At 34.4% G+C, this 25,227-nt stretch overlaps 1 protein-coding gene across 1 annotated transcript in view; it reads right to left on the bottom strand.

The window, feature by feature from the left end:
* LOC126830844 (rho guanine nucleotide exchange factor 17) overlaps positions 1-21,740 on the bottom strand; it is a 73,589-nt gene extending 51,849 nt beyond the window's left edge. The window contains exons 1-3 of the mRNA XM_050561282.2: positions 21,561-21,740; positions 16,643-18,878; positions 2,005-2,082 (exon numbers count right to left, since the gene is read on the bottom strand). Of these exons, the coding sequence (XP_050417239.1) occupies positions 2,005-2,082; positions 16,643-18,553 (1,989 nt within the window). The 5' untranslated portion in view covers positions 18,554-18,878; positions 21,561-21,740. The remainder of the gene's footprint in view (positions 1-2,004; positions 2,083-16,642; positions 18,879-21,560) is intronic.
* Between the last annotated feature and the right edge of the window lie 3,487 nt (positions 21,741-25,227).

The raw sequence follows: 25,227 nt of genomic DNA, 5'->3' as shown, positions 1-25,227 counted from the left end.
CATTGAAAATCAATAAACTTGTTCATTTCAAGACCTAAAACTCTGTGTGTCAATCTAAAGTCAATCGAATGATCACTTTAGCCTGTAGAGCATCCACAAGATTTCTCGAAGTAAATCATGGGTCAAACTCTGGCATTAATTATCAGAAATCATTGAAAATCAATATGCTTCTTCATTTCATGACCTTAAACACTGTGTATAAATTTAAAGTCAATCTGATATTAACTTTAGATTCAAGAGCGTCAACAAGATTTTTCAAAGTGATCAAGGGCTATAACTCTGGCAGTAACTATTGAAAACTGAATATGTATCAATTCTTTCACCCACGCATGTAGGATCATCAGATTTTACATGTCTACAATAATATACGTTGCTCTTGTTTTTGTAGTTAACAATGTCAACATACGCAAACAATGAATCAAAACTTTGACCGTCATATTGCTTCGTGTCATTTTTCATTGTAGTACTAGTACATACTACATATCTCACAGGTTACTTTTGTCAGTTTATTGTCATCGTCTTCAACACAACCGCCTCGCAGTTCAGCAATGTATTTCGGAATATATTTGTAATGGGTCAGACAATTATGTCTTGTACAATGACATTATAAAGCTAAATAGTGCAAACAAAGAATCAAACTTCCAAATTCCAATGTGTGCTTAAAAAAAAGCCGCATAGGATGCTAACATCAACAAAAAAAAATAAAGCATTTGTATTAAGGAAAGAACATATAAATTTATCCTATTGTCTTTATTTTACTAAAGATTATGAAAGTTCTATCAGAAATTATTCTAATATTCATTAGGTTTCTTTGTTTCACTAATTTGAAAAATGCATATAAATTCCATTGGGTTCCTCCATAAGGAGACCTGAACAGATGTTATGACAATATTCCACAACAGCAATGACACAAACTGTGAACAAATAACAATAGGTAAACAAATAAATGTGTACAAATTGTTAACCATAAGGAATTCTAACATCTCAAACTTACACCTAATAACAACAATATTGTTACCATATTTGATTAAGAAATCTTAAAGAAACACGATAGACTTATGTAGACAGAATAAAGCTCAATTTCTCACCCTATGGATTAAGGTATTTCTTCATTGATCATTAAAGTCAAAAGTCTAAGTGTAAATAAATCTGTTATGTTAAATATGTAAACTTCAAATTTGTTATTCTGGCTCGAAATATCCACATGTAAAACAATTTCCTTTGAAAAAAGTGCATCAAAAACATTTCTCTCTCGACCTTCTACCATTTTACATAACAAATTATTTGGATGTTCCTATTTGCCCCTGAGCACATTCATGTACATGTATCTGGCAAGAATTACTTTAGTTACAAATTATTATCAAGGTCGATTTCTCATGTAATTTTCTATCAATATAGCACATGTTATTATACTACATTTGCCAACATTCTTTAAGTATAACCCTAGAGGAGTTTTGCCATGATCAATGGCCAAGAAATCTGTTTTAATCAGAACTAGTAGCCAACAGATATATTTTTTCTGATCGACAGTAACAACCATTTCTTTATCCAGTCAATAAATGAATATGCTGACTAATTGTATGGGGAAATCTAAAATAAAAGATAGGCTGCCAGACAACGAAACATAAGCCCTCGGCAGTTAAGTTGTCATAATAGACCGTAAAAGTTGTCATATTGTGATTATTCTAACTGGAACGTTTACAACCTATTCTACTGTGTCAAGGGAAAATTCGATTGGGTTCCTCTTCTTACAATCCCACCATGTTTTACAACATTCTATCAAGAACTTTGTCTTGTATCATATTCACTCTTAAAGGGGGAGATAACTCTAAAATTTACAACCAAATTATCAATCCTAGCAAACATTTCAGATCGTTCACAAAAACAGTTGGAAACCAAAAGGAATGTTTTCATCTTATCTTATAAATGTACAAATGTAATTCTGAAGATACTGTTTGTCCTTTTACCTAAAAAAAAATCTTATAATGAGTAAGTAGTACTTACATCTTTAAGTGTCTTTAATGTCTCCACATACTCCTTTTCATTACGATACAATTCTTCTACTATATGATATCGTTTATCCTGTAAAAGAAAATTATTGGTGAATTTTTATGTGCAAGATAGATATATTATGATGGCATTCAGATTTATCTTCAATAAAAAATTACCCTGTTGTATAGAGCAATGACCTCTCATCAGATTACCCTGTTATATAGAACAATGAAATGAAATGAAATGAAATGGGGTTTAACGTCCCACTGTTCTGCTCTGACCGGTTCATGAAGACGGGCATATGTGAAATTTTGCCCAGACAGCGGCGGTACTGCCTGCTCTTGTATTGAATTCCAACTGCCAAGGGTCTTTTACATGCATGCCAATGTGTTCACGGGACCTTGGGGTTTTTTTTGTCCCATCCGATTGACTAGACAGCTGTACTTGTCCTGCACCACTGACAAGGGGAAAACACGCCGGTAAATCCTGATGAACTTTCTCGGCCAACAATGCAAATGAACCCACAACCTCCAGGCTAGCGAGCCAGCGTCTTGCTCACTTAGAATAATAACCTCTAATCAGATTACTGGTTATACAGAACAATGACCTCTCATCAGATTACCCTATTATACAGAACAATGACCTCTCACTACATGTAGATAACATAGTTACACAGAACAATGATGTCAAATTACCCTATGTAGACCACTGATCTCACATCCAGTTACTCTCTCCGCAATGCAAGATACGCCCACATTTTGCAATAGATGGATAGAAAACAAAGTTAAAAAATAAAAACATGTTTTTTGGTACAATCCATTAAGTTATGGTCTGAAATGAGCAAATACCGAAAGGAACTGGGATCTTTGTGATATAAATATATATTCTATGTTTCATCGAAATTGGACAAAAATTGTGACCACTAGAGAGTATTACATACTTTTACACAGAACAATGAATGACCTTTCCTCATACATGTATTACCATTAACAAAGAGCAACAATACATGTATCTCATCAGATTATGCTGTTATACAGAACAATGATTTCTCATCACATTACCAAATAACAAGGATCTGTTATCAGATTATCAATAAACACTGAAAAACTGATTGCATTATGATATGGAACAACAATTACTCTGATTAATGATTTTACACAGAGTAATGAACACTCCGTAGACTAACCTTTTAGTGTGTGTAATACAGAACAATTATTGATCATTCAGTACAGTCAATGCAATCCTACCACAGAACAATGACCATTTGCACCCAATACATATATATTTGTTTTTAAGTGGTCATATTGCTCTTAATACATTGTTTACAGACACGTTTACATAATAGGTTGGTCAAGTTTATAAAGTTCCAATGGATATAAACTAGGTCATTTCAGGACCAACATATTAGTTCAATTTTATTTCATTAATTCGCTTTCATGTAGGGGTCTTTTGTGGTGGGAGTTAACCCATGAGGTAGGATGCTGATGCTGACCTAATAAATATAAAGGTATTTATTTATTATTTAAAGGTGACGGCTGATCTTGTTAGTTTTAACAACTTGTAGGTGATTAAATATATGTGGCACTGATGGTTGTAGATGCCAATAACAAGTAGACAAACAATTAGGTAATCTCACATAAATGACAGATAATTAAAGACTAAAATGAATGGAAATGTAAAGTGAGGCAATTCTTCACACCCTGATTAGACAAGAAGTTTGTGTCTGCCAGCTCTTCCTTTCGGTCTGCCAGCTCAGTTAGACTTCTATACAGAAGCAAAAATATCTATAACCTGGATTAAAAATAGCTCCATGGTTTGGCAAACAATTTACTGACTTCAATAGTTAACTCTGACAGGCAATAAGAAATAAGCACACACAGAATCCACCCACTACAACATAACCCTTGGCTCATCTTTCAAGTACGCATTAATAAATCTAAGCAACTTCCAGTTCCACAAAGCAGTCAAAATGAAGTATGTACTTACTACAGTAATAATTTGCCACAAGGTAAATTCTACTCTATGTACATGTACTTGTATTCTTAAAGGAAAAAAAAAATGTAGGCACATGTGTGTTATAAGTACATGACTAATTTCTTGTCTGTTAAACCACTCTTTTTTTACGCAGAGAGGAAACCATCTTAATAATAGCGCTGCGAAAAATCTGTGCCTGTGTTAAAGAAATCTAACTGAAACTTATCAAGCCAAAGCTTATATCAGATAGGAATATTCCAAGGTAAACTGGATTGAATGGGAGCTTTTCGGTGAAATGAATACTATCTTTTTTTTTTTCTACACAATTCTCAGGAACAGGAATTCTATAGTAGGGTTAAAATAAGGTGTCAAATTTGGTAGATTTGCTGTGTTATATATACATGTACCAAATACCTGAACTGGAAGGGGGGAAGGGGTATCTTTCAAGGTCATTTTCTACTCAGCTGCAATTCAGAAGGCAACCATTGCTGCAGTTAACAACATGTATAGGGCATGTATCCTGCATAAGACAAGGTGTTCCTTCTCTTCAAATTCTCATTTGAGAGGTCACATGGCTAACGAATTAAACAAATACTCATAAATTCATGACTGATGACTGTTAACAGATTGGCGTAATGTACTATATTATGTTATGTTGCACGATATTCACACTACAAATCTAATCCAATCAACAATTTGTGTTTTCCACTCTGTAATAATACCACATCCCCTACATCAAAAAGAACAAACAAAACAACGGATGGTGTACAATGTCATTTATTAATGACTTAGAAGATGAAATATGATCATAGCAATATACATGTTTAAGTACCCGGTATTTAACATAATATATACAACTAGGAATAAAAATTAAACTCATATTTCAGTCTTAAAACTTTGATTGGGATTAAAAAAATAACAGATGAAAGGCCAAACATAATACTTTCAGTGGTGTCGTTCAGTTTTCACTCAACTAGCATTCAAGTAAAAATTCAGGTGATTTCCAGAGCATTTCATTTAAAAGCAGACTTCAAGCATAGAACTTAAAGGATGTACACTTTTTTGATTTATGTAGAAATAAAGTATTGAATTGTGATGATCCCATGTGTTACATGTATTTCAATTCATGATAGGGTAAACTATATTAATTAGTACAGGAGAACCACACTACACTTAAACAGAAACCCAGAAGACAAACCTGCAGACAAGACACAATGCACAGACATTGTAAGTAATATACCAATAAAAGTACTACATGTATCAACTCATGTGAATGGATTAGGGGGCATGCCTTAAGTGGCCGATACAGTATACAGCTCATGGCTTCACTCAAAAATTGAAAGTTTTTCCAATGGAGGACATTGTCATACAGCTCGATGTTAGATGTAGGGTACCGCAGTCTGTCAAGGTTTGCCGAGTGGACCCAAACATAGTACTATTCTAGTGTATGCCATGACAAAATTATACTACATGTAATACATTATTGATTCGAGGGATTAACTGAAATCGGCCTGGTTACTAAATTCAGTTTAATTTTTGGCTTACTGTGTCAATACTGGAGCACAAATTCAACTTTATTTCAACTGTTATCTTTTGACACATAAAATCGAACGACATTAACAAATATATTTTTAAACCAAATGAAAGAGGCCTAGCCATTTTAAGCTAATGATTTACAACCATATTTGTTCGTATTTTAATAAAGGAGATATGTGCCAAGCACCAGCTTTGAATACCAGTAGCCTATACATTCAACAGCAGTAGTAAAGTGTAATTATTTATATTTATGCGGGGTTGTTTGTTTGGTGCACATCGAGTAAACAAGATGTATAACATGTTGTTTATCTTCATTGATTACTAAGTGAACTTAAGAGAATAATTAAACCAAGTCAGCCTATATAGACATGGCTTTAAGGTCAACAAGATCAATATAATTGGCAGGATTGGCACATTTAGTGTTTATATCCTCCAGGGTGTGATTAGAATCTAGTGAATTGTTAGTGATGGTGTTAATATGAGTTTAATGTTACATGATGCCATCATCTAACATTTATCTTTTCTAATATCAATAAAAAGCTAAGTCTGTATGACTGAAAACATTCAGTATATAATCATTATAAATATATGAAAAACTTAAATGAGATATCCGTAGATAACACAAATAGAATAAGAAGTTTAAATTCAGAACTTTTTATCAGACACTCAACACAAACTAGGTCATTTCAGGACTAACATATGGTTTAATTTTATTTCAATAATTCGCTTGCGCATAGGGGTCTTTAGTAGTGTGAGGAAACCGGAGGACCTGGAGAAAACCCACGAGGTTGGACAGGCGACCCTAATTCTTGTCACGTACAACCGAGGATTCGAAACCACGCCAGTTGACTCAATGACAGGCCTTATGATAACCATTCGGCCATCCAACCCCCCTTATCAGCGTGAGGTATGATCAAAATGGATTAAGGTGTTAACATTCATGTAGTCACTAACTGTGATAACTACATGTATTATCATATTAGAGCAGGAGCCTACAAGGGTCAACCTAGCTGAAAAGATGGGGGCATGACATTTTGGGGCGTGACTGTTAGGGGTAACCCACCGCACAAACTGAACAACTCCAAAGCTGTTTTGGTGGTACAGATTTCAGCTAATCTAGCCTAGCTGTGGTCTGGAAATTAGATAACTCAGGGATACTTCACCACTACAAATGTCTTGCAATTACATAGCTCTGTCAGGGGTATCCCACCCCTAGAAATGTCTGTCAAAGTGTTTTTGTAATACTTGAAGATGTAAGATACACTGCTATATAATTTTCATGTAGTACACTTTTGAGCTAATCTAGCCCAACAATTCACCATCTAGGAGAAAATTAGTACATGTGTCAGCTACATCTAGGTTGCATGACCCCCCTGGGCTCCTGGTACATGTATATATGTAACAGCTACAAGTTAACATCTATATTCAACTAATGATAACTAAATTATATATTATGACGAAACAGTAATATATGTCCATGAGGCATTTAGAGGAGCTTACGTCGCCATTGTGTTCCAATGCAACTATATGCAATTCAGTTTTATCATTGATGCAACTCGATGCCACTGAATGAAAAAGGGGACACAAGTGGTCTTGTGATCCGATGCAACAGTGAAAAAGCCAGTTCTACTTTTCTGCGATCCATTGCCATTGTTTAGGCATTAAGTGAATTTCATAATTTTCCTCACGTCTCTAGTACATGTATATCATTTGTGTATATAATAATGGTCAATGACATTATCGAAAAGGTTTGGACAACAAAAGTGTATTTGTATTCAAAGAAAGGATAATACCAGGAGCAGAACCAGCTTTTAAGAAATTTATTGCTATCCTTAGACGAAAGACAGTCGCCATTTTGTACTGATCACATGACTGTCTTGTGGTTTCCATGACCATAGTTTGGTGTCGGTCACATATGATCACAATCGACATACATGAAAGCCCGAAATTCCAGTTACAACAAGTAGTTGCAACTGAACCTGTGTAGATTTTGAAAGTTTATAAAAACATCCTGAAAATCATGCCTAACATTATGCAAGGATGACCAGCAAATTGGCAGTAGAACAATGAATCCAAATCAAAACCCATACATTTCCAATTCATATTCAAATTATGGCAATCATGCAGAATGTTCAGTGTGGTCTGTTCAACAAACATATTCATCTACAGGTACTCTTAACTGGGAACTCTGTATCTGATATTCGATTATATAATATGGCCCCAAAACAGATTTGCTTATTAATGTATGAATGCAGCAGCTGTGTTAATTGGGGAGATAATTATAGTTATAGCCTACAGTAGACACACTGTACTCAATGTAGAATTTGAAAAACATGTTCCAGTAGATCTGATTCGGTTTCAATACATCTGTAAGTACATGTATGAGGGACTAGTACAAATATTCATTCTGTCCTACAGAGGAAAATAATAATTAATTTATGTATTTTTTGCTTGGACAATGTCCAGTTTGTTGGGGTTCATGCAGTACATATGGGTAGATTATTCAAGAATACATAATTATATAGGGTTTGAGAGCAAAAGTCACTAAGCTCATGAGGCTATCAGTTTTTACACTATACTGGATAACAAAAACTTACAAAATTTTTGATGACCAAGATATAATCAGACAAAATCAAATTCCCAGTGACATTCCTAATATTCCCTGACCTATATGTGTAAAGGTTACTCTACACTGACCTGATGACCTAGCCAATGGCCAGATGGCCACAGGAGGCCAGATGGAACAGCTTATTTACATTATCAGCAATGATAGAGATGAGGTTAGCTTATACATAATAGTACTGGGGGTGGGATTGCAAAATATTATAAATAAACAACTTGATTTTATAAATCCATCTTGCTACAGATTTCTACAACTTGTTGGACATTTATAAATCCAGTAGTAAATCAACATAAACCAGTTATTCTTTCATTTAAATACCCTAGACACCAGCACTATCAAATAAACGCAAATAGTCTGAAAGCATCTAAAGTGGGGCTTATCTCACTCTTGCGATCCAATGCAATTGTGTGCAACTAAAGCACACATATGTACTTGCAACTGGAATCTCAGAGGCCTTATGTCTACTGCAATAGTATGCAACTACCCTGCTGCTACATAAAATGGTCAAAGGAACCACATGATGGATCTATGATCCGTACAAACTGTTGACGGTGTCATCCTGAAATACAAATGCACTTCAATAACTTTATCGAATGTACACAAATGACTCAATGGAGACCTGAGGAAAACTAAGAAATGCATGTACACAGAATGCCTAAAAATTCTCTCAAAACTAGTTGCATTCAGCTGCAAAACTATTTATGTAACTGCAACTAATTGTAACAGATCACAGGAAAGTAGAACATGTGCAACCAGCTGCAACTGGGCTTTTTTCACAGTCGCATCGGATCCGAAAACTGCTTGTTGCCTTTTTCATATAACTCTCATTTACATCCAGTCACATCAGATCGTAAGTGTGATATAAGCCCCCCTTAAGTCAAGCAATCCATAATCATTGTCGCATTTCTTTGGGAAAATAAAAAGCAGAATCATTATGCGGAAAAACACCACTGAAGCATTAACAAGTTGCTACAGCATAATCAAGGGTAATAATTCAGAAATTTATAATTGATACCAGACTTATTCATCGCAATAATTGAAACAATTGCTGTTAAACTGTTCACAAGATTCTACAAAGTAAAAGAAAGTTCAATAACTCTAGAGATTGACATTCTATAGTTTTAACTAATCGGAACAATGGATATAAATTTCAAGCATTTTAGATGATAACTGATCTTGCTTTAGCAGCCAACCCTCAAAGAGGGCTAGAGGAAACTGTCAAACATTTTGGTCTAATTAAGCTGCAAATGTGACTCACTGAATTTATACCATCTGTGCTATAATCACTGCAGATTGCATACATCTAAGCAGTTTTAACTAAATTCAGTTTTCACATGTACACGTATCTACTAGTATATTGAGATGACCTATAAGTATCTGTGAGAGTTATTTACTGTGAATACTACCAATATAAAACAACACACTAGTGCTTGTACCATTACAGTAATGGATGGGTAATGGTAAGCAGACAGCATCCAGCACATGAGTTAAGGGATATAAATAGAAACTGCTGGAAAAATGTTATTGAAATGATTTTCTCATCAAGAGGCTGCCATTCAATGATGATTACAAGGATTAACCACAGTGGTAAATTCATTTGTCAGTGTCAATTGTCTGGTATGTCTGCTTCTTGTGTTAAATGTAAGAAAAATCATTTGAAAACTAATTACCAAGGTAAAAGAGTCACATTTGTTTCCAGAAAAAAAATCAAATACAGTGTACATTGACTCACATTTTTAAAAATATTTAAAGTGATTGTAATTACAATGAAATACCACGAAATTTAATTATTTTTTCCATTAAGGCCCCAACAATCCAACTTTAACGATAATCTATGTAATGGTGACTCAAGGTCTTATAATGGAATAATTTTATTTACATGAAATGAAATGGGGTTTAGCTTTTCTGCACCAACTGGGCTATGAGGGAAATTTTGCACGAACAGCAGTTCTATGGCCTACACTTACGCTACTCACATTTGAAAATGGGACCTCAGTTCTCCCTACCATTTAAATGACCAGACGAAATCTCAAAAGTTTAGCGTGATAGAGTGGGGGGTATTTTGTTAGGCTAGAATTCTCTTACATGATTGGTATTTTTTGATTATGAAAAGTTATAAGCAAATAATATTTTCCCAATCTGCAATAGTCCTAAACCTGGGGTCTTTTACACACTATGTCAAGTCACATGATTTTATTTAGTAGTAAAGACTATATACACATAGCAACAAATAAAACATATCACAGTTAAACCTACAGACAGTATCACATAACATGGCAATCAAGCTTGAAAAATCTTGAAGGATCCTTTGCCAATATTAGCATTAACATGTAATGTTGATGCTTCAAAACTACTGTGACCTTGGCAGTAGACATGTGCCACTGATTTACAAACTTTACTAGGCTTCTAAGAGAGTAAAGATAAAAAAAATTAGTGCAGTGGCACCATACATTGCCATGTTATTGAAATATTTTACACTAAAAAATAAAGGAGTTGTTTCAGATAAATATATTCAATAGTTTAATTTCTTCATGTGTAATGGGGGGGGGGGGGGTCCACATCTTGCCACTATAGCTGTTGGACAAACATGTCTACATGTATATACTTGCCGAAGATAAAATAAGGAAAGTGACAGTCATGTTTATCAAGTCACTCACAGTGATATGGAAACTCCTTATCGGAGCTTGTGTAATTTCTGATCATTATAAAATCAGTATTTTGAGCTCTAAATTTCAGACAGGGTTAATAGATGATTTCTTTACATTTTGCGATGTAATTTAGATACAAAACCCACATATGCATGTATTGACAAATACTATTTGAAATCCTTTAAAACTGGCTTTATGTACATGTATGCTGGTACAAGCTTGTAGAACAACATTTTCCTTAAACACACCCTAATGTGTACTTTGGCCAACATGTGTGAAATAGCTTTATTTTATGTCCAATTCCACCTAAGTGTTATGGCCCACATTATAAGGTGTTGTTTTTATACACCCTGGCCTCATTCAAAGGAAATCCATTCAGCCATTTCGGAGAACCTACATGTATATTAGTCCCTTCAAGGTGCACCTGTTTCACCATTAAATTATATATGAAACGCCAATTTTATTTGAAATAATCTGAATTTACCACTACACAAAATACTTTTGTTCAAAATTTTGTTAAAATCTCAACGGGTTTAAAGGGACAATAACACTCTTGCTGGCTTGACAGCTCCAGAAAATAAAAAATAGCCTTATTCTAAGTACTAGATGTGTTAGTGTCTTACCTGTTGTGTAAAGTATCCATTGAATCCTATTTTACTTGTCCAGAGGGTTCAAAAATATTTTTATATCCAAGTCACATTTGAAAAGCTTTACGTCAGGCTTCTCAAATCATTTAGTTGAATTTTTCCAATTTTTTAAATTAGATGTGTTAATATGAAATTTGTATCATCTATTAATTGGAATATTGTAAAATAGTACAATTTGTTGACCAGAATAAAGATTGGGACATATTATTCAGTTACAACAAGAGTGGTATTGAGCCTTTAAAAGCAGATGTCAAAAATTTTGTGAAAAGTTAATGGACAATCAACTTAATATTAACAGAAGGTAAAACATAAGCCTGGTGGACAAAATAAATACATGTATATTACTTAGTGGGGAGTGCAAACACAAAATTCATATCATTACATTTCAGCATCTTTAAAATATGGCAGTCTGTTGTGTCCTTTTACATATGTCTACTTTTCAGCATAATTATGCAATCACTATTAGCATGACAAATATGAACACAAGATCATGACAACACAACAAATCAAAAACACAATCATGACAGGATCGAGAGCTTTTGTCATACTTGTCATACAACCATGTTTTGACCGTCGTGTGGGCAACCCGTTTTTGATTGTGTTGAGGTATTCGCAACTATTCGCCCTGCCCTCTGTCTCTTTGTTGCGTTGTTGTGATCTTGATCTTTCATCTTTTAATTTGTCATACAGTCATTTAATTTTTTGTTGTGTTGCCGTATTGTTGCATATAATTTATAGAACTGGCACATTTGGTAGATGGCTTTACATGTAGTTGCACTGCTCATAAGATGTGCCAAGACGAATTCCAACAAAGGCTGATAGAACACTTTTTAAAGGAATCTATTTATTAGAAAATCTATTTTCAAAGTGAAATTCCTGATGGAAGTTTCTGGTAAAACTAGGTTACTTCTATAGGAAAGTAAATAACCTACACAGATAAGACCAACATTTGATTTCAGCCATCAAGTACATACTGAAGTTATTAATTTAGTCCAGAACTTTGATTTATTGCCAATATGAAAACAAGTGAAAGTGTACATACATGTACAATGTATATGTACATATTCACATACATCATACTTTTTCCAATCATTTGGAAAATTCATATGTAGATATACAATGTCACTTTTGATAAGACAGCAGTCTTGTATACAGAATCTTGTATAATACAAGTTGTATTACCGGTACATTAATTGTACACACCCAGAATAAAAATAAAATAGAGAGATTAATCCAATGTAGTCTTGAATAACCAGAAAATAATTTAATTGAAATGATTATTTTTTGTTTTATATGGGAAGTAAAACTCAGGAAACACAGGAAACACAAAAATATGTTAGATGATTAATCAATCTGCTGGAATGAAAAATACAACTAAGAAAAAAATAATTTGATTGTTCTATTGACCAGTTTTTCTTTAAAATTAAACCGGCGTTTTATCTCATTTTTTTCAATATATGCAGTCTTCAAATTTGCACATGTCATATCAGATTCTCAGTATAGTAGTCTCAGTCAACAGATGACTTGAAGACCAATGTCCCAAACCATACATGTATATTTGTTGCCAGTCGAGCATACATGTATGTATATACAGGTATTATAGTTCAAGGGATGGACTGAGAAGAAGTCAATGAGTATGTTAAGATAGGGGGCCCCTAAAGAAGTTAATGAATTGGTAAGCAAAACATTCTATAGAGGTTTGGTACTCTGGACATACGTATACTCTAGAAAGCACCATTTACATTCAGTTTTTCAAACAATTTTACCCACCAGGTGGGAAAGACCACCCCACAACCCTCCTAGAGTCAGGGCTTCTCACCCTGTATAATTCTGTGTAACAGAAACTAAATCAAAAGTACCAAAACTATTCAAATAATGAAAATTGGATTGACCTACTGCATCGCCTCTTTAAGAACTACACATACATGTATTTCAAAATTGCATCAAATCAACAAGAAATAGCTTTATGTTTCGAAAAACAGTAGTTTATCAGATAAAAAACTGCATGAGAAAATTACAGAAATCCATATTAATATGTTGAAAGCTCAAGAGTGATGCATTATCTCTTTTATCATGAAATTCTGCTGTTAAAGCAGCTGCCATAATCAATATTCATATTGAAAATATTTTCAGAATAGAAATGAAGGGACAGGGATATTGAGGAGTATTACATGCACTCTGAGTTAAAGTGTTTATTATCAATTAGAATTTACATCCAGAATCTTTTTAATTAGATACCAATTACCAAAGGACCAATTCAATCAAGAGCAGGTCAAAGAATATGTTCGAAATGAGAAAAGTGAGGACAACGTTGCAAATATGATTAATGTCAGTGTAAAAAGTTTTATTTATATGGTTATATTTGCCACCTATAATTGTTTGTGTGTGCTACTAACAACATGAAACTTGGTTATTAAACCATCTGAAACACTAGACACACTTTCCATTTCAGATTTAAACAATTTTCACAGTTTTTCTTGGTTCATGTCAAGATTCAAATCGAACATCCTAGTTGTGAGTCTAATGTCTTAACCTCTCCCAAACACCTAACCCTACCCATGTATGGTGACTATTGTAATGATTTACTACATGTAGATGCTTACATGTATATGATACCACTTTGCTGGATGCTAGATTTCTACCTACCTGTACCCAGTGTCTGTTTACATTTAGTGGTTTTATCATTAAGCAAATAAAAATATAGCTAAAAAAATTTGCTCTTCTTTAGATACCAGACTTCATGATCGTAAATAAGCATGGAGAATCATTGTAATATTTTATGTATCTGATCTGAAATAATACCTACCACTGCTTTGTGCATGTGGAAGTATACTTTGTTTTAATACAAATAGCAAATATTAACCATACATGTACATGTACCTGCTTTTTAACATGTTTATTACAATCATCACCAAAACATGGCAGTTACCAAACAAGTACAAGCATATTATGGACCAAGAATCGACCATGAAGTCATATAAAAAAAATAATCGATGTGCAATTGTCCATAAAACAAGCATGCCAAGTTTCATCTCCATCGTAAATGCATTGGCAGAGGTTTTTTCAAAGGGCGTCATTTCCAAGAAAAACAGCAAGATGAGTAGTGCTTAGGGCCCAGTTCCTACTCCCTAAAAAGAGACCTAAAACGATCAAATTATCATGATCTGGAGGCCATGATTTAACAGAAACTAAAACAACAACCACTCAACAAACAACTTTTGACTGTGTGGGTAAATTTACATTTAGAACAGTAGAACATTTGACTTAACTAGAATGTCCCATTCATGAATCCTGGTGTTAAATACATGTACATGTAGTAATAACTGGAGTTCTACTTCTACTTCTAAGGAGTTATTCAGACATGATGAAAACGGATAATATATAGGTACCTATATTATATATGTGTGAAGGAATGTCGATACATGTACATGTATGGCAGAAATGTAGCTGTCTGATTTTGGATGTTGTTTACTGAATAAACTGACCTGCCTAATTTGTCAAAATTACCAAAATGAACCATTTCATTTTCTAACAGCTACAATTAACCTAAACCCTTGTTAAATGCAGGTTCAATACATGTACATGAAGTGTGAGTAATGAACATATTCTGGTATCTTGTCAATCAACAAAGTTTGGCAAATTTGTCCCCTACTACAATCTACGAAAACCAGCCTAAATCTTACTCCCAAGATAAATTTACAACAATCAAAAGTACGGTACTTTGTTATAGTAATGGATTTCACATCACATTATTTATTTAGCATTCTCTTTCCTGGAAGATTTTGATCTTTGTTTTACATACATACCTGCCAAGTGCCAAGTTTGTTTCTTAATACATGTATAAATAAATTGCCAAAAATCATTAATATTCCAGTTAAAATCAATATTCACAGCTTTCATAATATTAAACGGTTTAATTATTCTTGTTACAGTAGGTCTAAACATGTCCATTGGTTTGGGATTGTTTTAGGTATGGTTACCAAAATATTTTGGACCTTCAGGCTTTAATTTAATTCACTACCATTCCATATAGGCATATTTTCTAACATGTAAATATATAATTACAAATTCTGAAAATTACATAAGTTTTTTTTGCATTTTTTCCCATTGGAATGCATTTGATGACCTATATATACCTTTACCTCAAGCATAAATCTATTCCCGCAGTGTAGGCAATGGCAAGGTTGTAAAAAAACAAGACTAATTAACTTTGGTGAATAAGCCAAGATTACAACAACAAACAAGTTGGTGGTGTGATGTGCCACTTCAAGTAGTTCCTACCAATCTATTTACCTCAAGTATCTATTTCATGTGAGAGAAGTAAGAAATTCCTTAAACTCCTACAACAGACTAACCATCTCTCATTTCAAACACGTACCATTGAATTGTTGGTGCCATGTGATAATAGACTGATAAATCAAGCCAATGGTCATTATAACTCATAGACATGTATCACTACTACTTACAATAAATGTTCAGACGGAAATGCTACTATTAAATTACAAATATTTCTAGATAAAACCGACTTCTGTATTATTTCACAAAAAGAATTGCATACATAAATACCTGTACAATGTATGTAAATTGTGTAGGAGTATATTCCAACGCTGAACATTATGGTATTTGACTCCACCTGCCCAAAATATATATACATGCACTTGCACTTTTGTGGAAAAACATGTAATATGAAAAAAATATACTGTGAATCCTGATAATGAGACCACCTGTAGCAAATACCTGTTTCAATGACCTGTAACAAGTTGTTCATGTATAGGTACCCTCATCAAATAAAACATCCATCTATAATATCAACTTGCAGAGAGAAAACCACTTATTTAAAATCAATTCCTTCTCGAGATCTCTTTGTACAGGTTTAACTGCGATCTCTATCATTTGGACAGAAAAGAACAATGCTCGGAATGTAAAATGTCTGACCATCAATATTGAAGGATAAAATGAGTAATCAATAAAATGTGGAGAAGATACATGTATTAAGACTTATTCTTAAAAATTTAAGGTAAAATATCACAGGATGCAGATTTATCCATTGGCTGAGAGTGAGAACTAAAATCTGTTGGCATGGATAGCTATTGAAAAAGCTGCATCCTTATAAGATATTAGTTATATGTGAACTTGTGAATAAGACCCTAGTTGATTAGTTGCCAGTAAACAAAATGCAATACAGAAAATTATAAGAAAAGATAACTAGAATTTGACCTTACCTTAACAAAGTCGGGATCACGTTCAGGTGAATCTGAGGTAAGTATCCGATCCCTCCATACTGAAGGCATACTAGTAGCTCCTCCTGTATCACCAAGAGGAGTAAAATCAGGTACTAAAGTGTTCCCTTTATTATTATCATCAGTTGTAATACTGTACTTTCGTATCACGTCCGATTTGTCTTTTCCACTGCTAGATCCAAATTTGAGTCTATCTCTCTGTAATACACTAGCAGAGCTGGCACTTCGTAAAATGGGTTTGCGAGGGGTTGGCACACTTAGAAGATTGTCTGATGAATCAGGCACGTTAGTTGGGGACTGACATTTAGGGGACGGAGGAGCTGATGAAAAAACAGAGGATGCAGATGTTCTTCCATGTTTGACAGGACTAAGAGTATCACGTGGTGACCGTTCACGTTCCTGTCTATCTGGTTTGTCATCTTCATCCGATGTTCTTTCATTACCACTTTCATCTCCACCTATCAAAATATACCTTTCAGGAGTTGCCCCTGTTTTTGAATCGTCCTCAGAGACACAATAGTCCTCATCAATACTGTCAAATCTATCCTCCTTAGACAAGAGTGGTGCACTCTGAGATACCGAAGAATCTGTGACAGAAGGAAATTCACCCATATTGGCACATTTATTTCCTCCTGGATCACTTTTTGATTTTTGTTTGACGGATTTACCATTTTTACGATCTTGTTTTTCTGGATCATTTCCTTCTGTTGTGACACTTTCTACTGCATCCTGATATGATTCAATGTCTCCACCATCACTAGGACACAGATGGCTATCTGCTAGCGACGTCTGACTTTGTTTACCTTCTTCATCACTATCTCCTGATGATGATTTAAAAGCTGCAAAACCATTACTATCCATTGCACCTTCTTCATGGAATGCAGCTTTTCTATGTGGAGGGTGTGTAATAAATCTTACCGGGGAGGCTTTCTGAGCATTATTTGGTGATGAACCTTCAAGGCGTTGTTGTCGTCTGCTGCCACCATCGTCATCACCTTTACCATATAAATTTTGAACTTTGTTTAATGTCTTCAGCGTTGTAATACCCGTTCTCCGTTTAGGATATGGTGCAGTGGCAGCTAGTTTTAGAAATGGCGAATTTCTTCCAATTGGCTGATATGTAAATGTACTGACTACCGGATTCTGGTGTTCATCACTGTTACCAAGGCCTTCATCATCAGCATAGATCTTGGGAGTGTCTTGTCCACATGCTAAATGACCTTCTCCTCCTGCATCACTTAAAGCATTCTCCTCAGCTTCATCAAAGAATTCTCTGGAAGAATCTTCATCAGCACTGGTGCATTGTGAAATTTTTCGCATGGCCAATAAAGTATCAGCATCTGGAACTGGAGAATCACAACTTGGAGCTTTGGATTCTGAATCTGTAGATTTACTCATTTCATCTAGATCTTCTCCAGATCCAGCAGACTTCTCGACCTCCATCATGTGGGCTTTCACTTCTTCAGAGACTGTGTTGGGATCTGTAAGCTTAACTTTTTCATCTGGTCCGAACTTCTTCAATTTGTTTGTGAGCAATTTGAGACTTCGACTCCGATTTCTAGTAAAGCCTTGTCTGGGGTCGTCAACTGTTGGCGATCCAGCAGCTGGTGAGGCTGTTGGTGATGTATCAGTTGATGAAGATTTTTGTGCAATTTGAGACCGCAGAGTAATAGGACGGCTATACGTTTTGACAAAATCCACCTTGTTTAAATTAAGAATATCTTGCATAATAGCTTGTATTTCTCCATGGCCAGGGTCTGTTTTATGTCTAGGGCTAGAAGATCGCTTTCTAGCAAAAGAGGGTAATTTTGGACGTGTTACTTTTGGAGAAAAAGAACTTGACTTTGGTATGACTAGCTTTGGAGGTTCCTCTTCATTTCCTTTTGCCTCCATAGCAATGGAGGGGAAGAACACAAAAGAGGAGTAGGGGAATAGGAAAACAAGATTTATAAATCATTAATTCAGAAAGAGAAGTAAATATGAGCAGTTTTCTGAACACATAGGTATTAGAGAATCCAGATTCTTAATACACAATAAACTAACTCCATTCACTTGTAATAAAATTATATGTTTTTCAAATGTCAATCAGCACATTATTATTTTCTTTACGCTCATTCAATTTAATTTTTTTATTAATCCATGAGTACATATACTTCCATTAAAACACAGTAGGGTTATCTACCCATTATACACTTTATTTCAGGTCATTTTATACCACCTGAAAAGACAAATGTCATATTTTCAATAAAATATTGGGGGGAATTAAATGTGTCAACTTTTACATAGCCTATCGTTTTATATTCAGAATTATCAACACATACGGAATTCTGAATTACTGTTTGTGCTTTCATATATGTTTTGTATTGAAAGAAACAAATATGAGAGAAGTTTGCAAATTTTCCTGTTAACAAGCAGTCAACAATGATGCCCCTAAAAGGACCCCAATAACACACAAAGGTGTACCAATCAATACTTTTACTTTTACTTTTTCTGAAAATTTATTTACCTTTAGATTAGTATTTTCTGAAGAGATTGTTTTACTCATTTTTTACACTACTGTGTGACCCTTGTGTTTATTTTTTTTCTTGGTCAAGTTTACTCTTTGTTTTTATTTTTCCACCATTGCTTATTGAAAGATTAGCACCAAGTCGACTCTTCTTTCAACATCAGAAAGCTCAACATAGTGAAAAGCACAGTGCATATTTAAGTGCCCCATTTAACACTAATGTCTGAATTAGTGTTGAGTGAACCTGTCTCAATGAACTTGTGCATAATGTTATGTCAGGTCATAATCATTTTGACAGACAATATTAAAATGACTAGACCTCTTTGATTTGTGATTTGGGTCAAAAATAAAACTATTTCATTTCTGTAGACAAAGGCAGTGTTCAGATTTTGAGTTTTTGACACATGAAGCCAATTTTTAAAAAAAGAAGTTAACAAGCCAAAACATCAAATCAACCCAATTCAACATTATTTTGACGAAACCAAAAGAAGTTTAGCTACTCTATGTACCATAATCAATTTTAGTAATGGGGTTGAGGGTAGATACATATTTACTGGACTATGATCTTTATAATTTGGTTTTAGAGCTGGGGGACATATACCATAATTAGGGAAATTTACGGTCAAATTCAATATGAATACATGTAACAATTTTTTATGCTTACTGCCCTAAAAATCCTACAATAATGTAATTATTGGTTATAAACATTTTCCAAACATTTATAATTTATAAGTGAATATGGAACTGATTTCTATTTTTATTCCCATATCAAATTGTGCATTTACATTTTAATGTTTAATTTCCAGTTTAGATCATATGCATAATTGAACAGAATATTATGTCAGTGTCGCAGTAAGATATACAGGTATTGACTATTGACTTTTAAAGTGGTTTTCAGAGTTTAAAGGAGGTAAATCACTAATATTTGGGACCTAAAAATTGACGCAAATGGGTCGCAACGCATATAATAATGTAATATAACTGATTTACATTCAATCGTTTCTGTTTTTACTGTAATTTCTAATCGGTTATGTTCAGCGAAATATGCCAGAAGTCTCAATCAAATGACAATCTCTAGCGTCTGCAATTATTCCAGTCTACATCGATAGTATTTATTGCGCATGCTTTCCAGATAAGAATATGGCGTCACCGTTCTTCCGAGTCCCTTGTTACAAATGGCACTGAAACGCATTATTGTACATGATTCGTGTACCAATGGTAAAATGTTTATTTTGTCTTATATTTTGGATATCAGAAGCCCATCAGTGTTGATTTAAATTGACAAATAATTCGAGTTTTCAATGTCAAAAGACTTTGGATGATATTGAGTTAGAGACTTAGCTACTTTAACCTACACCCATAAAAAACATGTTATACCAAGTAGAGCAGAGCTTAAAAATTTCCAATAATTAAATTATTTTTAATATTATATTATTCAGAATTAACTGCATTAATTTCCTTGGTGATAAAGTCTCTTTAAATTAATTAAGTCAAGTAATTTTTAATTGGTCCACATTAATGCCAAAAGTATCAAATTTCTTTCAAATTCAGTTGAATCAAATTTCATACAGAAAGAGCATACATTGTATAAAATAGAGCTACAAAATATTCCATGATATGGGGTTTATCTCTGAATTATTATCTTTAAATAGGAATATGTTCGTGTTAATATATATCATTTATTGTATTATGGTAACATTAATCGAATCTTATAATGCCTGTATTTCACAATTTATACCAATAACTAAAATGTAGGGGCATTATATGGAATATTGCATAGTTTCTTCCACACATACAGTAGCAGTGATTCAAATAGACATAAGCTAACTGGATTCATTATTAATGGTGAATATCTAAATACATGTATATTCAAAAGTCTTTTCAATTAGATTACATATACATTAGCATCGAAATAGAATAAGATATTTCGGCTCAAGCCACTCTTGCTGTTCTCTGTAAAGCTAAATTGCTGTTACTTCAAAGCATATCAACTTTGTGTTTACATATATGGGCATATGAAAACATCTAAAGTTGTAAAGTTTGCAAACACATTGCTCCTGTGTAACTAATATTAGATGGGTAATAAAACCAAGCGAATATTCTGTTTTCAAGAAGTAACTATCATAAAAGTTTACCGTACTGTTTACATTATAACCTTCAGCGGTAGAATCCCTTCACTTACATTACAGCCAAAGCACAAGAGTCAGAGAAACTCACCGATTCACACAGAGAAAAACAAAAATCACTCGTGTTTACAAACAATATCCATATCATACACAGGCCTGATAGTGCAATACTCAATACTCCATGTTACCTATTGATTTTCCTGTAGACAAACAACCACACAGATACGCAATAATCCCAGTAACGGAAAGAAGCAAGTTTAACTCTCACCTCTAATTTCAATCCACCTCCGCCATTTTGGAACTTTTGTCGGCTGCTCGTCAATCTCAGCGCAGCCTCGGAGGGGAGTTCAAGAACGACTGATTTGCGTACTTAAAGCTTCTATACCCCTCCAGGACATCCTTATTACTAGTAGAATTGTCCTTATGGAAATGATCGATGCGTATTAAATCATTCAATCTATATTTGGTTTTAGTTGGCATGAAATCATTGGAATAATAATAATAGCACGGCATTTTTCTTTTTTGGGTTGGGTTGCTATTTTCGGCAGGAATTTTTATGTTACCTAGCTATTGCAAGGTAAACAACCTTCCTATTATTAACAAAAAAATGAAATATTTCCATTTTTGTATACCAAATAAATCTTTCTCAAAGTTAAATATGTGTTGGCCTGAAATTATTTTTGTGTTGGGGGTGGGGGGGGGACGTGCATTGATTTATCTTCTTATTTTAAAAAAAAAATACATGAATAAAGACATGAATGAATGCCTTTATGATAAAGGGCAATTCGTTGCAAAGATATATATATATATATGGTCATCAAACACAAAGCAGTGCTAGTTTTCTGAGAGAAGAAATGTAACCGAGTTTGTGGATTATCCGATCAACTAGACCCTTTTGTTCCAAACCAGTAGTCAAATATAGACATTCATATTATACACAGTAAAAAGTAATCTTACAAAAATCATGTCGATATAAATACTATAATACAATGAATAAAATCCTAAGTTATTGCTACATGTTACATTAATTTCACGCGGCAATAGATTTATCTTTATTTCTCAGAATCATCCGGCAGTGGCTGACAGATAGCCCGTATGAGCATCGAGATCAAGATGGTATTTAAATTAAATACAAACATTTTCTAGGTCCTATTTTTGTTAAATATTACTTAAGAAAATTAACTTTCTAAAAGCCTCGCCCTAACTTAGATTTAGCATCACACCGATATTTACATTCTAAGTATCTGTATGCTACACGCTTATGTCTTTTGGTCTTGGGAGTCAGGGTGGTTCAGTGGATAAGGTGCTGTGACATTAACCTCATGGCCTCCCGAGTTCTATATCCTGGTGTTGGTCAAGAAAGTGGGCAAAGGGCCTGGCAAGGAACAGCATCTAGTTGCTCGGATGATAGGAAAAACCGAGGTCCCGTGTACACGTTAGGCTGAGCGTAAAAGAAAATGAAATGAAATGGGGTTTAACGTCCTACTGTTCTGCTCCTGAACTTGGCTAATGATGAGGGAAGTTTTGCCCGGGCAGCGGCGCTACGGCCTACTCTTATATCGAATTCAAACTGCTAAGGGATCTTTTACATGCACGCCAATATGTACACGGGACCTCGGTTTTTCATCCCATCCGAACGACTAGACTGCTGTCCCTGTCAGGCCCTCCGTCAAGGGGAAACCACGCCGGAAAATCTGGATGAACTTTCTCGGCCAATGCAGGGATCGAACACCCGGCCTCCAGGGTAGCGAGCCAGCGTCTTACCCACTTAGCCAGTGCGTAAAAGAACCATTGGCAGTAGGAATTAGACGAACAGTAAGCGGAAACACCAGTGTCCGGCTAAAATTTCCCGAAAGCATACTGCCTGACGTATGCCCGTTTTTATTCGTCCGGTTGCTACAAAACGTAAAACGTAAAACCTCATTTAATTTCAGTTATTTTCGTCTTGAGTTTCCGGGAATGGGTTACACATCACCTATAGGATGTCGTTTAAGCATAATAACCATTAAAGAGACGGTGATTTTTAAATGTCCGTGTTATACTATATTTATTATACACAAAATGCCTAGAATACATAGTCTTAATCACTGTTCTTTCCTTAACGGGTGTTCACTGTAGGCTACTGTAAAATAGAACTACGCCTACAGAAGATTTTAAATTGTGGTGGTGTTAGGGTGACACGAACGGCCTTGTTTTAAATTCACGTGGCTACTTTTTTTTTTATGACACATTTAATGTGGGCGTATATTATCGTCCCCTCCGTCTAATGAGTCTATTCGTCCACATTGCAGGTTGGTACTGATTTTCAAATTCAGAAGCATTGTTCATAATTTGGTCGTAAGGAAGAATCAAACGTGATGCTGGAAAGAGTTTCGGACGGTATTTCCGAAATCTCTGTGGGATTGTAAATTATGGTATAAGGAAGAACCTGACAAATTTCAAAATTTTGCCGAGTTATATTTCTAGTCATAGATCTATATTTTGTGACCGTTACGGGCAACACGTTTCTTGGTGAATTTTCAAAAACATAGCCTGCTTATTCATTTAGTCAAAGGAAAAATCTTATCGAAATTCAACATTTTGCGATCACAGATTTTTGAGTCGTTTCCACATTAATATACGTCCGAAATTATTAATCTTGTGGACAGCACTCTTGATATTAAAATTTTTGAAAACTTTGTGGGGTTGATCATTTGGGCGTAAGTAAGACCCCCATTGTCATTCAAAATTATTATTCTGTATATGAAAGGTGTCCTTTGTCATGCAAACGATCTGTTAAGAATAAAATTAACTGAGGGGGAAAAAAGTAACAAAATAAAAAATAATTTTGGACAAATGACTTTTTCCGAGGGTTTTTGATGGTATTGGGTGGGGTGGGAGTATTCAGTCGACCCAAACAATAAAGTTCCAGGATCTGTGCTTAAGCTTCAAAATAGCAATGTATTTCAAAAACCGTTAACAGAAAGCGTGCAACATGTAATTAGACAACTGTTCCTATATAGCTGCAATATGAAAATACGGTAAATACAGCTCTTCACCATCTCTGTTCTATGGCTATTTTGGAACCCTTAACTTCTATTGGTCACCGTGATTCTTTATTTTTTGTCAAAAGGAATCATTTCTCACTATATTTGACACAAATTTATAATTATGCAACACTATTTTCAAGTAGAATTTGGTGATTAAATAAACATGCGGTCTGGCCATGTCCGAATATCGTAATGGCTGATCAGTTCAAACGTATTTTGTGTATCTTTTTAATCGCGAAATTCTACTTGAAAATAGTGTATATTATTTTAAATGTCAGATGCGGCAAAAAATGATTCCTTTGGCGAACAAAGAAGAATCACGGTAAAAAATAGCCGGTAAGGATTCCAAAATAGCCTTAGAACAGAGGTGTGGAAGAGAGTTATTTTCATATTGCAGCTATATAGGGACGAAAATGAACAATCAGCGGACATCGTCCGATCAGAGACAGTTCCTAAAGGAACTAGGTTCAGACCAGTAGACAATAGATGCAGCATCACGAGTGGTTAATTTAAAGCATATGGAGTTACTTCCCTTAATTTGTACCTTTTCTTTCTCCAGGCCGATATTTTTGGGGTTTTCAATGTATAGATAGCTTGTTCAATAAATATTTCAATCTTTGATTTATTTCCTAAAATATTCTAGAGTATGGGCCAGCAATTGCAACTGCTTAGTGATATTCAGGGTAAATGACCAGTTTGATTCAGTTAACATAAGAAGCTGTCAGAACTGGGAAATATGACTTGAATTGAGAGTCTTACTGGCAGACAGTTGGTTTTATAGTCTTCTCATTGCATTAAGAGAGAAAAAAAATAGGGTTTAATGTTCAAGCAAAACAAACTAGGTTATTTGAAGATTAAAATATAGCATATTTTAATTTCAATAATTCTCTTGCCTACAACAGTTTT

Source organism: Patella vulgata, chromosome 8 (genome assembly GCF_932274485.2).
Source record: "Patella vulgata chromosome 8, xgPatVulg1.2, whole genome shotgun sequence".
Taxonomy (NCBI): domain Eukaryota; kingdom Metazoa; phylum Mollusca; class Gastropoda; family Patellidae; genus Patella; species Patella vulgata.
The sequence above is the reverse complement of the archived record's forward strand: the minus strand, read 5'-3'. Positions and strand labels throughout refer to the sequence as shown.